Consider the following 18,450-nt stretch of genomic DNA (forward strand, 5'->3'; position numbering starts at 1 on the left):
TGATGTCAATGTTTTGTAGTCATATCTATTTCTTAAAAAGTATTTGAGGTATATTTGAGGTTTGGGTTTGTTTAAATTTAAATGAGATCAACACAGAGAACCAAGTGAGAAGAGTTACACATGAGACTGAACCAAAATTGCCATTTCAACACAGATACTTGCAAACAGTGTTTTCCTTATATTGGCACCATTTTGAATACTAATATTGAATATTACCATACCATAACAGTTGTGCAAAGCTTCACTGGAATTCCTAGACTATAATCTCACATTGGTTGAAAAGGTAGAAGGTAATTCCACTATCCTGCAGGACTTGGTCAAACATAAGCATTGGAAAAAACAGAACTTTTTAAACTTCAACAAGGACAGATGCCAAATCCTGCCTAGGTGGAAGAAAAGCCCTTGCAACAAAAACATCTGGGGACAGAGCAACCAGGGAGCAGCTCAGCAAGGAAAGCTCTGATCTTCATGTGAACCTGTGGGAAGTCCAGCACCAAAGGCAGCCAACAGCCTCTGTGACTCTATGGAAAGGGGAAGGTCCCTTCCATTCTGTATCTTTCTATGTTTTTTTCTATGATCCTATGATTAAGTACTATTTCTATGACCTTACCCCACAATATTAAAGTGACACGTCTGAAGGATCACTGCTTCCTATGGAACCCAACGGATCATTGCAATTGCATTTTAAGTGTCCTTTTCCAAAATCTTAGAGGATGAAACACACACATTTCACAGAATTTAAAGGCTAAAACCATACTAAAATTTTAATACCTGAATCACATAGCCATATTTTACTATGAGTGAAATGACAAGTATTAGTCCCATCTTTCTTTACTGGAAACTAATTTGCTAATCCAAAAGACTTCTTGGAAATAAGAGAAGAGAAAAAGGAATACTTGTATGTCCACAGGCCAAACAGTTCAAAGCTATTAATTCTACTCAGAAGACATAGAAGACATTTTAAGCTTCATGAAAACTTCACGGTACAGATAAATCATGTTTCAAATTACAAAAGGAAATAGCCTCTTACTTAAAGGCTCAAAGTACTACTTTTCTCCCTTTTTTCTAAAAATAAAAAAGGTGAATCCATATTCATCCACATTTCCACTTACACTGTCTGCAGACCTTAAATAAGATCAGAAGAAATACTAAAAAAACCAAACCACCCACAACTCAGGAAATATTCTTAAAATGGTGTGCACCACTGTTGTAGGAATACTTTCTTTCATGGGCTTTGATGCAAGCTATGAAAGTACTTAAAAATAAGCAGCATTTACTTTATTCAGCTGCCACAGATGTCAATATAACATTTGAGAGCAGTCATTAGATCAACACTGACAATTTAAAATATTGCAATGATTGTTGTTGGATAGCTCAAAGAAAACTGGCATTTTTCTTAACAAAGCCATTTTGGAACCTAATAATTTAAGATGAATACATGCTGAACTACCTTTCTACTGAGTTGAGTGATCAGGTGAAAATTGTCTATAGTTTTGCCCTTTCTATCATAACAGTGAATAGGATGTTGAAATCTAGATTACATTTGTTAAACTCAGTTCCCTAAATCTGATAATTAGAGATTTTCATATGCAACTGCATTTGAAATTTATTATTAGAATCAGCTACTAAAAACCTTCTAATATTTTTATTACACCTGTAAAGAAATCAAGATAAATGTAAAAACAAGCTTTGGTAAAACTAAGAGATCCAGATTTTTAATAATATAAATTTCATTAAGAAAAAGTTGTGAAAAACTGAAACCTGCCCATGTGTTAATGCCTGTTTGTTGAGAGTGCTTTACTCAAGTGTTGCATTTGCACTTACTTGAACAGAAGAACTCTGTTACCATGTCAAGTATCAACATTTAACCCATGACCACTTACTCCTCCTTCTTGATCAGAAGAGTACTGGTAAATGAGATTGAGATAATTCTTGCATTATAATTGTTAAACCTTTACTCAACAGTTCATTGAATCTTCTTTAGGTATTTTGAATGTCCCCACATTCGATCTTCTGAAGCTGCACAGGTGATCAGAAAGTCCACAGGTTAATTGAGTATGGCTATTTTGATACCACATTCCTCAACCGAGGTCTGCATCACCAAAATTCATACCCAAAATGTAGGGTTAGTTTTATTCTGATCGGAATCAGCTTTAAAAGAGCAATGGCATAATTGTGGCATAGGGTGGTGTTAATAGCAAGAAAATAGGAGAAAAATACACTAAATTATCAGGAATAAAAAGGACTATAGCTGTCTAACACATAATCCAGTAGAGACATTTATATGTTCTTTTCAAAGCGTTATTTTCAATAAGTTGTGTAAATAGGATACACAGGAGGTAGCAAAGAACACCACATTTTTCCTCCCACGTACATGAATGACAGTTCTCATGGGAAGTACTGTTTCACAGACTTTGCATCTGAGGGCTCTCAAACACAGATAAATAGGATATCCTACTGAAAATATTTTTGCTGTGAATACCTCACAAAACAAATCCTATGATAAAACCAATTTTTTTTCCTAAGCTATTATCAAAAACCAATATTTTTGACACTTCCAAATTATTCTTACTCCTAGAGAAGACAGAGAATATTAATTCAGCTCTGCATATGAAGGGAGGGCAATGACAGAAAAATGCAAAACCTGAAAATATGCACAATGCCTGCAGGATCACATCCAGCTAACCTTATCACTGTAACTCTACATTAGGCTCTTAGGCTCATAGCCTGTTCCTCTGGGCAGACTGACTTCCCCATGTATTAAATCATTTTTCCCACATTCTTATCCCATTGCATAGAGTTATCCAATCCATTCTTCCCATAACCAGCACTGTGATATAGGCACAGTCAGCCAAAATTTGCTTGAAATAAAATTGGAATATTTCCCACAATAACCACTTTCTATTTTTGTCAAATATGTTCATCATTTATCTGTGATTCTTTTTTTTATTCACATCGCACATCAGGGACACAGAGGGGTGATTGGTGTTGAATTACAATAGGATTAAGGAACATAAGTTACTTTCTGTTTGAAACACTATGTATCGTTAAAAGGTTATATAAATGCCTTTCTTACAGAGAAAATTAAAGTCAAGTTGTAAATTGTATGAGCAAGTAAAAAAAGATAATTAAAGCCCCTACAGCAATGAGAACTTCTTATGTTATGGAGCTGGTATCAAATTTTTCATTGGTAACAAAAAGATTTCTGTGTATCATTTTCATGTTCCTCAAGTTGGCCTGACCTAGTAGAATGCTATATTGCAACAAACAAACTCTGACATATGTTACTAAAAATTTTAAAAACTATTATGAAATGAAGCATCTAGACTAAAAGAGACATCTGCAATGTTATTTCTTTTATCTTATTCCTTGAGAAAATAAAACTCTGTTGATTATTTTACAGTGTGAATTGATACAAAATCATTATGTTAACCTCTAGAATTCATCCAGGCAACAAGAATACAATGTCTTTATCTGACCATTTGCCAAGCAAAAAAACACTGTCCTACATTTGGGGTTTTCCTTTATGTTAAGCTCTTATTTTTGTGTAATCTTTCTTTGATAATTAGACTAAAATCATAATAGGAATATTATCTTTCCCTGCCTTCATAAATGCTGTCTCTGAGCAATTACCTTCATGTTATTAACATATCTGATGTTTTCTACAGGGTCAAACAACGAAAATAGTTGCACTTCTGTCTACAGGCATAACGATCATTTGTTTGCTCTGATGTTTGCTTGTTCTAATGTTTACTCTTGACCACATACAGCAAGTATCCCCTGCTCTTTATCTCCTTTTCCAAGCCCCACAGACTCACATTTCTTTCTATTTCTACCACTTAAATACTTGTCTTTGTGTCCACAATGTAGGAAAAGTATAAGAAATTGAGGGGAGAACAGATATAATCACACTCGTGTAAGTAACACGAAAACTGAAAGAGACTTGGATTTACACTGAACAGCAAATTGAACAGGAGTTTGATATTACCTAGATTAACAAAGAAAAGGCAAATAGCTCCACATTCTGTATAAAATCTTGTATTTTTTTAAATGTGAAAAAAAATAAGAGGACTGTGCCTGGAATATCATGTTCAGCTCTGGTCTTCTAAATTACTAGGAGGATAAGGAAATACTAGGGTACATCTAAAATTTTCTTTTTCAGGAGGAAAGATTAGAACACATAGATACAGTTTGATGAGGAAGTTTTCAAGATGGGCAAAGAGCATCATTTGGTGCTACTGATTCCAAAAATGCAAGAGAAGGAAATTATTCTGAGCTTGCTCTTCCTAGGACTTTCAGTTTTGGTGTTGTCATAACATTGCTTTCTTTCCTTTTGAATTTGAGTTATTCTAAATGAATCATCCAGTGGCAGTCATTCATTATTTGCCTTCAGATTTCTGGGGCTGGTTAAAAGCTGAATCCCTAAGTGGCTGGTCTTGGAAGGCACCACTGGGGCTCACAAGAAGCCTGGGGAGCAGCATTAGTAACTGGTCTCCAGCAGGACTTTGTGCAGCTGATCACATTGAGAGCTTCTGCCTTTTCCACATCCTTTGTCAGCAGGTTCTTTCCCCATTCAACGAGGCTCATATGTCCCCTATTCTTCCTTTTGCTGCTGATATACCAGTAGAAGATCTTTTTTGTTGTTCTACCACCATGTTTAACAGATTCAAAGATAAAAATATTTTCATGGCGATAAATTAAACTTATTACAATATTGCATATTGTAAGCTACACGTGAATCTTTTTATTTCAGTGGAACGTAATGAATAATCAAAAAAGATCACAAGGTCCGGAAACAGCAAGTAGAATTCATAGCAACCAAAAGATCTTTCCTCATAGGCAATCTTCCTCTTTCCCTTGTGAGCACTGTTCAGACAGAAATGGTTTCTGCATGTGTTGATGGGTAATGTCAGAGAAGGGGACAATATCCAAATGCATTCTGGGTGGTATTTGGTGACACTTGCCAGCACACTCACAGCCAGGCACACATGGATATGACCTGGTATCTCCTAAACCAGCAGTGTACTCTGAATGCTAGGCTGCTTTAAGGTGCTTCAACACAGAGAGGGAGGCCTGTTCCCTTCTCTCTTCTTTCTCAGTGTAATCTTTCCCACCTAAATGCCATTCTACTGGAACCACCTTACAGGCACAGCACTTCCAGCACACGAGCCTGAGTTGTTTGGATGGTGAGAATTGGACACCAGACCTGTCTTCCCCTTACATCCATTTGTGGATTACCGTGTCCTTGAGGCAGTAGGACTCTTGATCCAGGGGAAGAAGCAATTACTTGTTGTTCTGAGGGGGAGGCTTCCCCAGGAGGCTAGAGAGATTTCTGAAAGACTATAGCATTCATGGTCATACAGTCACGTGCCTCCCCAGCACAGGATTTCTTCTGATGAAGGCACTCCAGAGAGAAACACATCAAGCTGGTAAGACCACATCATTGTAGGCAAGTTATCACACCTAGCCACCTCTGGCTCTGGCTGGGCAGCAGAATAGCATTGCATAACACATCTGCTGGGTTGCCTCTGCTACCTTTTTAAAAAGAGAAGAGGAACCTCAAACTGCACCAAGTGCCACTGCACAAAGACACACAGAGGAAAGGTCATGAGCCCATCAGCCGTCTTAAAGAGCAAGAAGCCTGCTTTATGCCTTTTTCTTTCCCTGCACAGAGAGTCATCATGGTGCCTCTTGCCATGAGGAACCCACAGCTTCCATAGAATCTCCCACTCTGTTGTATCGAGGTGCACTCATCAGACATGCTTATCAACACTGTCTGGGATTCCTCTTACAGGAAACTGTGTCAAAACATGGTTTTCAAAAAAGCTGCTCCTAGCAAAGGCCCCCCTTAAACACATTTTCATCATTTGGCTTAGTATGCAGCTAGGAAGGAAGTGTATTGGAAGTAGCAAACTCTGCTCTATGACCCTAGGCACCACTTGAGACAGACGTGGCAAGTGTACAAAGAAACTTGGGAAAGACAGACCACCAGCTCAGGCTGCAATAAAGACATCTTAACAAAAGTCAGTCAGCAGAGGGTCATCATCCCCCCACACATGGTACCCGTGATTTTTCTCTGTTGACTCACAAGGGTTTGCAAGATGAGAGAGCAACAGTCTGGATCTGTACTGGGAGAAGCACTGCAGAGGACCCTCAATGGGGATGTGATACCTATTGAGTCATTCTGGGCAAACAGGGAAGAAATGCAGAAAATTCACTTTATACTTTGAGGCAACCTTCATAAATAAAAATAAGCAAATCAAAATCCTCAGGGGATATTATGTAATACCTCTTGCTGCCCGGAGAAGCCTCAAAATATATTGAATTTGAGAACATTTGACTGAAACAAGTATTTTCCTAACACAAATTGTGAACAAGCTCATGATCTGCCTGCAGAGTGATTAAAAGGCAGCCAGCAAAAGTGGGCTATTATGTTCTTTCTGCTAATTAATATCCATTGCTATCTTCCTGAGACCACTGTGGATTTAGTTCTCACATCTTTGTTTACAGTGGCTACAGTCTTTCCCAGTAATCTCTTCCACCAAAAGCATATGTATAGAAGGCAATTTCAGAGCATCTGTGTACTGTCATCAGCTTTACCAAAGAATACGTTCCAGTAAACACTGCTTAACAGACTAGCCAGGCTTTACATCTTCAGTCAGTCTCATAAGAGTTTTAAGAACATTTCGTTACAAAATCTACATAGAGGACACACTGTTAATGCTACATACAAGTTAAGTCTCCAAATGAAAAGGTGAAAATCCGTGAAAAATGAACAGAGCAATCCACAAGCCCATTATTGCTGTATCACCATTTTTGTGCAAGGGCTTGACTTCCAGGAAGTCAGTTAGCTATCACTGTGTACTATATAAGACTGTTCTGCAGTCTCAAAGGTCCTGACAACCAAGAGTTTGATTTGATAGACATCCATCTTTCTAAAATATCTCATCAGAAAACTATGGGGGAAGAGCTAAGCTGTGCTATGAGTAGCACATCCTCATAGCTTGAGTTTTAGCAGCAGCACTTCAGACCACCTTTCTTTTCAGGGTTATCATTATCTTGGTTTCAGAAAATCCTGTATGATTAACCATATTAATAACATAGGTTTGAGGTCTTTGAGGTAAACAGTTTAGAAGAAAGCTGATAGAGTTGAGAAAATATAATAAACAATGTAAAGAAAAATAAAGAGAAAAAATAAATTGGTGTGAGCTTAACAGTATCCTTTGCCCTAAATATGCAGAAAAAAGAAGCAAGGAATTATGTTTTGGCTCAATCAACTACACTTTAAACTTGCACTTTGTGTTTAGTCCTCTTTTTGCCAGTTTCCACTTACATCTTTCAACCACAGTCTCAAAAACTGGAAGTATGTGGAAAAATATTAAACTGTTGTATGCATTAAGTACACCTTGTGCATTAAAAACCTGCTGATGAATGACCTGCAAAGAAAATTCTACCATTAAAAAGATCTATTAATTATTAATTAAACAATTATCAAACAACAACTTGAGTTATTACTGGCTGCTCATCATACTTTCATTCATAGTACCTAAGCAGCTGGTCAAAAGAAATAATTGCTTTTGGGTAAATAGTTTACTCATGGGATCATGGAGTAAAAGTCAACTCAGTCTAAATTAGGACATTCCAGTTTTTCCTGATGATAGAATATCCATTAAAATGTGAATATGAGAAACTAGGTTTAAACTGCATTTAACAATAAGGCAACAATTTACAATTCCTACAAAGCTAAAGATTGAGGGTGATCAAAGCAGGAATTTCTGAGGCTTTGTTTCTCCTGGAGTTCCACTGTGCTCCCACCAGCTTCATGCATTCTATCAACATTATACAAAAATAAAGTGATCTGTCTTCCACCTGCATTTCAGTTGCCAAAACCAAATTAGGCATGCAAGTCTATTTTATAGACCCTTTCTCTAGATTTTTCTCCTTAGAAGATTCATTGTTTGCCTAGAGAAAAAAAAAAATCAGATTTAATGTGAGAAGTTTAAATTGTACCTGAAGAACTCCATGAAAGAGAAGCCATAACCATGCTGTTCAGCAATTCCAGCACAAACAACATTTGCAGATGCTCCAATCAATGTTCCATTACCTGCAGTTCAGAAAACAAAGACCAGTTTATAGTTGTGCTTTCTTTCTTACTCTTCCTCTGTTTATTCTGTATTAAAGTACTAAGATGTACTCATTACAAATGAAAAATCAGTTTCTGTTGTATAGGTTTGGAAAGAAACATACAGTCAATATCTCCACATCCTATAAATAGCTTCACACTTTGAAATGTAAGTCTGGTATTATTCTCTGATTCTGCTTAAGCCAGAAAAATAGCGAAGGAACATAGCACAATAACCCTGCCAAAATAACACCAGAGACCTGCATTCAGATAAACTTGTTGATTTTTTGTTTTACATAAATAGAAGGTGCCATCAGGTGAGGTGAAAAGAAAGATGAGATAGTTTGAGGATGCTAAGAATTATGGATGCCTTTTTCCCTTACGCCAAACTGACTTTGAAAATGTAGTGTTTTATTTATAGATAAATTAATTAATTTGCAAGATCACAGACTTTGTTTACCTAATCACCATGGCTCTTCAATAAATAAGGAAACATAATTTCACTATGTGAACTTCACCAAATTACCTTATACATGCCTGCACAGGAGAGGAACACACCAAAGAAAAATAATTTGCCACATTTATAATGTGCATCTATCCTTACTTCTCCCAAGCCGCTTCCAGAAATTAATTTATTTCTTCATTTTCTTTACACTTTTAACAATCTGGCAATTTATCTGAGCTCAGGTATTCAGAGCTCAGAAAGACCAGCCCATTTTCCATGTCGTTCCCATGAGTCATACCTCAGATTTATACATGCTGCATACTTGACTTCCATAAAGCAGATGGCTTCTGCAAATGTTTCTGATCTAAGGCACGACTCAGGAAGTGCCAGTGACTCCTACATGCTGTTCTTTAACTGAAGTCTTGAACAAAGGAGGTAACAATCTAAGCAAATTTTTTTTTATACTTTGGCAAGTCATCTCTTTTTTCCATACATAACTACATTAACAATCCATTATTCTAAGCACAAGCCCTCCTTTCCTCCCATTGGCATGTAGTTACTCTTCTTACTTTGGTTCTGTCAAAAATTTTAGCTCCAGGGAAATTCTTCTGGTCTCACTTTGAGAGAAACAGATTATAATGTAATTAACGCTCCAGTTAATTGTTTTGATTTACTAAATGTTTCAGGGCACCCAGAGATCAGTCTACCAAAAAGTATCTCAGAATAAAGGCAGAAGAATTATTCCCCCAAGTATTCATACATGGTACTGTTATGGCCATCTGCACCTGAAAGTGCACACAAAATTAGCAGATGTCTAAAAATATACTTAAAAAATAATAGAACACTCTTAAATTCAAACAAATTGAAATGCTATAATTCAGATGGTTTTGAGTGGTCATTCTAGTGACAGAGCAACAACTTTGATAAAAAAACTAAACCCCAAAAGTCACGCAGGATTTTTTTTTATTATTTGTTTAGTTGATTTCATGAAAGCCAAAGCTTTCCAATAAAAAGGCCTGGTATAGCTAAGATTTATCCTGTTGAGTGCAAAGAAAATGCATGATTCTTATTCATTCCAGAACATTAGGCAGCAAACCGAGATGTTCATCCTGGAGTAGAGATCTGAACAACGGTATCTATTGTCTCGGGTGAGTGGCCTAAGCAACACCTATTAAGAACAATAGACTGGTTTTATTTTCTCATCAGCAGCCTCAAACAGCTCTTGAGCAGATGCCACTGTGGAATAAGGAAAACACAGAAATCTTAGAGATTTCTTGAAATGAGAAAAGCATTCCGCTCCCACTGCCTCTAGTCCCAGATTTTATTTCATATATTTAATTCTCCTTCCATGGTTTTTTTTATTCCCTTCTTTTTCTGTTTTCCTAGGAGCTGTGCTAGGGGACCTGCTTCCTACTTGCTCTGTTTTTAAGGATTTGAAATTGCAAAGGAGCTGGAGCTCTGTGCAGAGAGGTCCTGCCTGTCTCTGAGGAGTTCTGCTGATGTTGGTGAAACTGCACATCAATACAAGGGTGTATCCTTATTGATCATAAAACTATTGTGATCATCTTTGTGAGACACCAAGGACTATTTGTAACCTCAGCTTATCATACACAGAAAATCACCCCCACATCATTAGAGGAACAGAAACCTTTAAAAAATAGTGTCTAACACTGGTCATTAGGAACATCACAGCTCATTTCCCTTGCCCTCTCTTTGCCTCAAAGTATACCCTTATTACTTTAACACATTTTAAAAAATACAAAACTGAACTTGGAACAACAATTTTCTTGGTAGGTACTGCCATGAGAAAGCCAAGACACAAGGCATGTGGCTTAAGATGAAAACAGAACAAATGAATACAGCTGATGTTATTAGAGGAGTCAAGCAGGAACACTTCAGGAGTTTTCAGTTCCAAACTAATCACTAGTCTACAACATCCAAACATTTCATAAGAGATTTCTGCTCTGTGTGTAGCACAACCAGTCATCACTCTCAGAATAATGTTACTGCAGACAAGGAATATGTAGCTCTGGCATCAAACTAAAGAAATGAGACTGAAACTGCACTTGTCCCATGGCTCTGACTAGATACAGTCGAGATCTCCAAACAGCACGAGTTCTCCTATACTGTATGGGCTATAGTAATGCCTTCACATAATGAAGTATTATGGAAAGAGTTTCTGCTTCAGCAGTGAATTGATTTCCCCAAGTAGATTTCACTTGAGAAGAAATCATCACCTTAAATGTTATCTGCAAGGAGCAGAATTTCTCTTTCATTTGTTTGGAGCGTGTGTGCAGTTTAATTAGGCACTGGCTCAGCAGGCTTCAAAGAACTGCACTCAAATTAACAACAGAGGCAAACTTTTGTTTCACCTCCCAGCAGCATCTGTCTACACAGCACAGGTTTAACTCACTAGTGAGACAGCAACACTGTGATCCTCTGAATCTTGGAAAACTTGAGACAAGGTTAATGTACACAAAAACCTATACATTGAATTCATTCTGATGGGTGCAAATTAAGAATAAGCATTTTTTAGGGCTTCACCCAATCTTGACTTCATCTTCACATCATCTTAAGACATTTTAAGAACAATCCAGATTAGACTGCTCACTTGTTTTTACGCTCAGAACAAAATAATACATGGGCCAACTGTATCAAACAGCAACATTGCAAAAACCAATCTGTTTTGATGACTCCTATTGTAACTTTGTTGATGACTCCTACTCACCCTTTATCACAAGGTAGATGGTTACTGAGAAACTGGATTCACTACAATGAAGTAAATGTTATATTTCTAATGTCAATAGTGTGTGATATCTATGACATTTTATTCTGAATATCTGTTTTTCCTCTTATTCTTGACAGACTACATGCACTGTTGTCAGTATTAGCTATGCTTCGTAGTTCATAAGCATGAACTCAAGAGAGACCTTTTTCTCAATGAAAGAAATAATTCTAATTAGTTGCCTGTGCTACACAGAAGAAAACAACAGAGGAATCCTCACAGATCATAATCTTTTTTCCATGGAGCTGCCCTAGCTTTGCACAATCATTTCAGAAACAGAGCAGAAGGTCTTCTACTGCTTCTGTCTAGAAAAGGTGATATAAAAGTTTCTTTCTGATATTTCTCAAGACAAATAACTTTGAATATCTTTAGGGAATGTGAAATCAGCTCCAAGTGTATTTAAGAGTTTTAGTTAAGGATAGATATATCTAGAAATATTCAAGCCCCACACATTCAAATGTGCCTTTTCATCCCCAGCTAACTTAGAGCTACAAGCAGGAAGATGTTGACAAGGTTTGGTAAGCCTGATTTGATACCTGCACTACCCAGCAGCCCTGCTTCTTCCAGCCTTCTGCTTCTGTTTGTAGCTACTTCTTCGCAACTCAGTGTTCAGCTATTGCCCTTTGCTACATCACCCCTTCAGAGACTGCCAAATCTGAGCCCAGACCCTTCACACCACACACAATGCACCTCTCATGGGCCCAGACAGCCTCTTCCTCAGTAAACACAGTTTGCCCAAGTCCCTATAACCTGCAATGCACTGAAAATCAATGCTGGGAGAACTGATTAGACTTACTGAAAGAAGGGGCTGGGAAATCAGATCAGAATCATAGCAAGAAAAGAGAGAGAGTTTGAATCAGTAACATGCATCATTTCAAGACTCATTCTCAGCTGTTGATTTTTACATGTCAGCAGCACATTGTTCTATCTAATTATATCTATTATAACTAAATGCTGTTAGTTCCCAGGAGTCCCTTTGGTATTGCCCCCTCAAGAGCAAGCCTAATCCTTGTGTTTGCTGTGTTAATATGTTTGCTTGGAGAATCACCTCAAAGTGCCTGGCAGGATTAGTGTTTATTACTCAAAGCATTGAGAAATCAAAGCGAAGGGATTATCACTAATAAAGCTGTTTGGCCTAGCATGAGCAGCCTTCATGAACAGTAACTTTTTCGAATATAAAGGAGATAATACCTTGGGTAACAACCAAGTGGATGGCTAACAGAAAAGTTTGTTTTGCTGTGAGAATTACAGACCATTTCCCTTCCACATGCTCTGACAGTGGAGAACAAGCTATACCTGTGCTTAACCAAGAGGCCTTCTGCATTTTCTCTCTCCTGTATCTCTGGTCAGCTAATGCAGAAGTAAAATGACTACCCTATTTTCATGCCAACACAAGCCCTGAGAACAGCTTTTCCCTAGCCTTTAACAAGCATCTGTGACAGGCCTGGTTTTACACAGGACAGCTGTTCTGCTTTGTCCAGACAAGGATTCTCTTTCTGAAACAAGGGCTTTTCTGCAGAGTCATGAATAATTTTAGGGTGAGGATTGTCAGCCCTGCTTTTTGCTGTAATGAACCATTCCATTACAGTATAAAAGCAAAACTTACTGAAGGAAGCCAGCTTCTTGCTTCCAATCCATTTTTAAAAGAAAATCCTTTGCAGTCTCCCATATAATTTACCTTGTTAAATAAAGGTAGACTGATGTGTCTGGCTTCCTTTCCATAGCATGTTCCATTTTTCTACTTAAAGCACAAGCTGAGCAAATGTAACAAATCTGTCTGCCAAAGTGAATACTGACCAGTTCTGGTTTTGATTAGCCTTATAGATGACAGCCTTCATAGCTTTCATAAATTTTCAGTTTCACAAAGAAGTGATACAGATTTGCCTCTTTAAAAAAATAAACACATTTATATTCATTTGTTAAATGTCCACAAGTCTTGAATATCTTTTAGTAATGGGCAAGACTTGAATATCTTAATATTTTTTTGTGTGTAAAAATTAATAATCCAGATAATCAACTTTGCAGTCAATGAAGAAGAGAATCAAGGCCAATTGAACCATTAGCAGTCCCTAAAAGGAACATCAAGTCACAAGCATGCATGAACTCATTTAATTCTGATATTTGTGATAAAATGTACTCTTATGATACCAAAATTATTTATTTTACTGATTTGGAAACATTTTGCATGGTATGTTTCCACATAAATGCATAAATATGGACATTATTGGGGAAAAATGAAAGAACATAAATGAAAGTTTTGAGTTCACTTATCAAAAATGTTCATTGAACTTCATTCAAACCAATGCTTTTAATCAGGTGAAATTTACCACTTTTTCTCACCACTACAACACCACCGGCAGGATAGTTGTACAAGCATTGTCAATGCTCGTTGTTTCCTTTTTGCTATGAGAAGAAAAGGTGAAATTTAAATTTGTCATTTTTCTACCAGAAGTGTGAAATAAATAAGGTGAGTTGCTGAACATCCTGCACTTGTTACTTTAATGACCTAAAGAAATCCATAAACTTCTATGAAATCCAGACATCTGTAAAAAACACATAAAACCTGAAGTGACCACTAAAGCCTTCTCGAAGTCAACCTACCCAGTGCAAGTGTAAAATAAACTATTATAATGATGGATAGTGCCAGCAGTCTGACACACCACTCCCCTATGCCCTGAGACACATATTCAAGTAGGTTTCATTTAATGCTTTTAATGCTGTGCATATTTCATCTCTGATTTTTAGATTCAAAGACTAAAACTATGTCAACTCAATTTCACAGCTTTGCCACATGTGATGTTAAGGGGGACCAAATATTGAAAAACTCTTTCATATGCAGAAACCTGGCATAAGAGTACATTATTCAACTTTACCATAATATACTTTGAAGCTGTGCTAAATAGATTGATTAATATCTATATATATTAATATCTCTATATATTTATTTTATATATTTTTTTATATATTAATGTCTATATAAATAATATCTAGAGTATGATTATAACTTTCCTTAGTGTCATACAGAGTGTCTGATTTGTCAATATAAATCAACATTAATATTGCAAACCAAGATTTTTTTCCTCCTCAAAGTGCAGAAGGGGGAGTATTGCTTGGAAAGTGTCTGCAGAGGAAGAAAAGTAGATAATCCAATATTATATTCTGCACTTAAGTGCTTTGAATCTTGCTGTAGCTTCTCTGCCTTGTTCTGTCTGATAGTTCAAGTGCTACATTTGAATGGAATATACTTCTTCTGCTGACAGCTATTCAGAGTCTGTATTCTCATATTGCAGCAACTCACTGATACAACACAGTGTTGTATATTCCATATATTTCTGAAAACAGAAGTGGCTAAGGCTTCTGGAAAGAACCTTCTGTCATTTATGACAAAGAAATGCACAAATCAAGTAAAGAAAATTAAACGTATCGCCACATATACTTTGTAGGAGCCCCAATGCCATGTGTGATCACTATCCTATCTCTAATTTGCAGAACTTTATAGCTTGCAGTTATTTTACACAGATTGAAAACCATTAATAGAAGCATTTCAAAGTTATCAGTAATGCTAGCATTATAATCAAGTGATTTTGGTGTTTGGTATAAATTTATTTTCTAAATCAATATTACATATTACACATAGCTGTCTTATTTCTATTCTAAAATCTAAGACTTACCAACCAAACTATAAATCCTCACCAGTGCAGCTGAAACAGCATCCTTTACCCCATATACTTCATATTTCACCCTTAATGACATACATACATCTATATATGCATATCTGCCAAGGTAACACTTTCCAAGCTTAGAAAAATGTCCTTGCTGAAAAAAATATACTGGCTTCAATAGGGGAGTTGTTTTCCCTATTAACTCAGTATCCTAAAACCAAATTGCTCTCTGATATTGTCTTCATCCAGACAAAGATATGTCTGTCAAATGGACACACTCAGTTTTGGCTGGTTTTACATTTTAGGCTCAAAACTTTCTTCTATATGTTTTCCATACCACAGAGGATACTCTTTGGCAATCTTTAGAGAATATACTTAAGTTGCAGGGAGTCTGGAAAAAAGCCTGGATCTCACACCAAGGACTTTTCAGCTCTACTGGGCTTTAAGAATGTCACACTGAAAAAGCATGAAGATAACCCAGAGCTTGAATGTCATGAAAGAGCTAAGGAAAACAGCAACTGGATTTTTATAGAAGGTTACAGATTCTGGATGTTACAGAAAACAGCAAGAAGACAGTTTGGGCTCTCAAGTATCAGTTGTGGGAAAAGGGCCCTCATGTTTATATCCAGTGTTTTTCACGCTACAACAAAACCCAAAATCTTTCAGGTAACATCTGAATGAGCTCTTAATAACAAGAAAGGAGTAGTGCCATTTAATCAGCAGTAGCTACTGTTGAATTAATTTCCATAACTGCAAATATCATAGAAACAATGCAAAGTACACTCAGAAAGTAAATTAGATATTAGTGGAAGACATATAAGAAACATGCTTCTAGATGTGTAAATTTAAAGGTATAATGCTGCTAAAGACTGCCCTGCGGTCTTTAAAGAAAAACTGTGATATATTTCCTAAATTTCCCTGTTTGATTTTCCTGCCTTTCAAAGTCAAGAGCAGCAACATCCTTTACCTTTTGAAAGATTGCTCTCATTACCTACAGTACCACCCTTTGATTTGGATTGAGCTTTATATCAATAAAAAATTATTTATCCGAGTCTGGACTGTCTTGCCCATAAAACATAGAACTGAGCCCCACGATTTCTTGTCATTAAAAGACTCTTTTAGTACCAATAGGAACTTCCAGTATTCATGTCCTGGTTAAAATCAAGCTCAGGTAGGTATATTGTCTCCAAAAAATTTTCCTACCATTTCAATTATACATTTTATACAACAATAAAGTTCAAAACCAAAGTTGAATAGTGCTCTTCTTAAATAACAGCTATATTTTTACACCATGCATTCAATTTTTGGTAGACTTTTTAAATCTTTCAAATTGAAAAGTGTTATACAAATTTGATCGATTGTAACCATAAAAGAACCATAAAGTAGCTACAGTTTTTCATAATGTTAACTATCATATATTTAATATGATTTATGCTTTCTGAAGGATATACTTTTCTTCATATTGCAGAGAAGGAGGGTTACTTTATGAATATAAACAGTATTTTTAGCTTTGTACCTTCAGTGTGTCTGAAGCTTTAAAACTAGTATAGGCTTTTATTCAGCAGAATCAACAGGAATAATAAATCAGTGCTACTCCACTGTGCAAGGCCCCATCTTCACCAGAGACCTAAGGAGGGCTGCTGAGAGGCAGAATAGCTACAGTACTGGACTATTGAGAGAAATTCCACTGTTTAGCTACACTGTGGGATAGCTGTAATAGCAGTAATTAGCACAATGTCCAGTGGATAATGAATTATATTCACACCTGGGTTTTGACCCTGTAAGGTTAGAAAAAAAGTGCCAGCAATCTTCTCTTCCTACCTCCTGTCTTGACGTAGAGTCTACAACTGAGTTGTGTGGCCAGAACAGCACAACTGAATGCTTCCTAGAAACTGCCTATTTCTGCAGAATTGTAACAGCGATGACTTTCAGGTGCTGTCCTTCAGGAAAACATGCAGAGAGGGAAAATAGTGCAAAACTATACATTGTAAAAAATATCCCCTCTGGACCATATTAAAAGTCACTGCAGCAGAGTTTTTGCACTTTTCTGTGTTAGCAACTGAGATCTCAGAAGGTAGGAACTTTCAAAAATTAATTTGATATTTTTCTTTCTTTTTTCAAAAGCATACTGTTTATAAATCATGAAAAAAAAAAAGAGAGAGATAAAATTGCAAATAAATGCCAGTTCTTTAAATGTCAAATGTGGAAAAACCCTTCAAATAATATCTTAGCTATAACATCTTCAGCTCAGTAAATAGTCCAGTTCTACACAATTGAACAATCTTAATAGGTGAATTTCTGACTGTATGCTTACTCAATTTAAGTTGAATCCTTATTTTATGCTCTTTTAAAAGTCATGAGACAATATAAAAAGTGCAATTAAAGTTCCTCTTGTTCTGAAATGGCTGTAGCTAGCAACCTTCATTTGCTCTCCAGAATTTCAGGGCAGCATTCCCCAGACACTATCAGGTCTACATAAAATTCAGTCTCCAAAGTGTTATAATTCCATCAAGTACTAGAATACAAAACATTAATGAATGAAGCTTTAGTCAGTGCCCTCTCATGCAAAAATAATACAGATACAGATTCATCAGAATGCCTCAGAAGTTTCCTCTTTCTTTACTTCCTTTAGTACCTTTTGTATTTCCTGTTTTCTTTGCCTTCATGTTAATTGTTACATGTTCATTGTTAACATGTAATTGAAATACTGGCAGATCACATTAAAAAAACCTCCATGAGCAACACAATTTTTCCAGGTACTTCATCAGCCTGACCACTAATGCCCAGACAGATGTGAATTAATAGGATGGTTCAGCATCCAGAAGCTTTGACTACTCAAAAGGCCCAAAAGCCTGAATTCATATGACCTGTCATTGGGAACCCCTCTCAGTCACATGAGGGGCTCCAATGTGCTCTGCAGAGATCATCTGGCAATGTCAGTGGATGAATAAACACTTTGGACATTCCAGTATCTCCATCACCAAACATGGAGGCTGGGGCAGCCAGACTCCTAACTTACAACTTAAGTTCTTAAAGATAGCTGGGAAAAATGTAGATCTAAATTTCCAGAACCAGATCCCCTGGAAAATTATCACGTTTATTTCTTTAACTGTGTAGATTGACCTGACCTGAACAAGAAAATGTCTGCCAAAAAGAACAGGCCAACTCTGAGGAATATCCAAAGAATTCAAAATTGTGACAGTTTCACCAGGAATTGGTCATGGTCATCACTGTCCTTGGCTTTCTTGGTTAAGAGACAGGGTTTTTCATCCCTTCCCACCTTCAGAGACACATTTCACAGAACAAGGAGCATCTATGCAATATTCCTGTACTCCTTTTGTCTGAGCACAAGGCCATGAAAGACAGAAATTTAGCAGCAGCAGCTCTTTTGGGAGACAGTGACAACAATATGGCAGTTATACCGTCAAAGGTCTTT

General features: G+C 36.7%; 1 protein-coding gene across 3 annotated transcripts in view; it reads right to left on the minus strand.

Moving 5' to 3' along the window:
- The window catches only part of OCA2 (OCA2 melanosomal transmembrane protein), a 166,967-nt gene that overhangs the window by 34,875 nt on the left and 113,642 nt on the right, over positions 1-18,450 (minus strand). For all 3 annotated transcript variants that reach the window (XM_069006263.1, XM_069006283.1, XM_069006273.1), the window contains one exon: positions 8,011-8,104. In XM_069006263.1, the coding sequence (XP_068862364.1) occupies positions 8,011-8,104 (94 nt within the window). The remainder of the gene's footprint in view (positions 1-8,010; positions 8,105-18,450) is intronic.

The sequence above is a fragment of the Aphelocoma coerulescens genome, chromosome 1 (assembly GCF_041296385.1).
Source record: "Aphelocoma coerulescens isolate FSJ_1873_10779 chromosome 1, UR_Acoe_1.0, whole genome shotgun sequence".
NCBI classification, from domain to species: domain Eukaryota; kingdom Metazoa; phylum Chordata; class Aves; order Passeriformes; family Corvidae; genus Aphelocoma; species Aphelocoma coerulescens.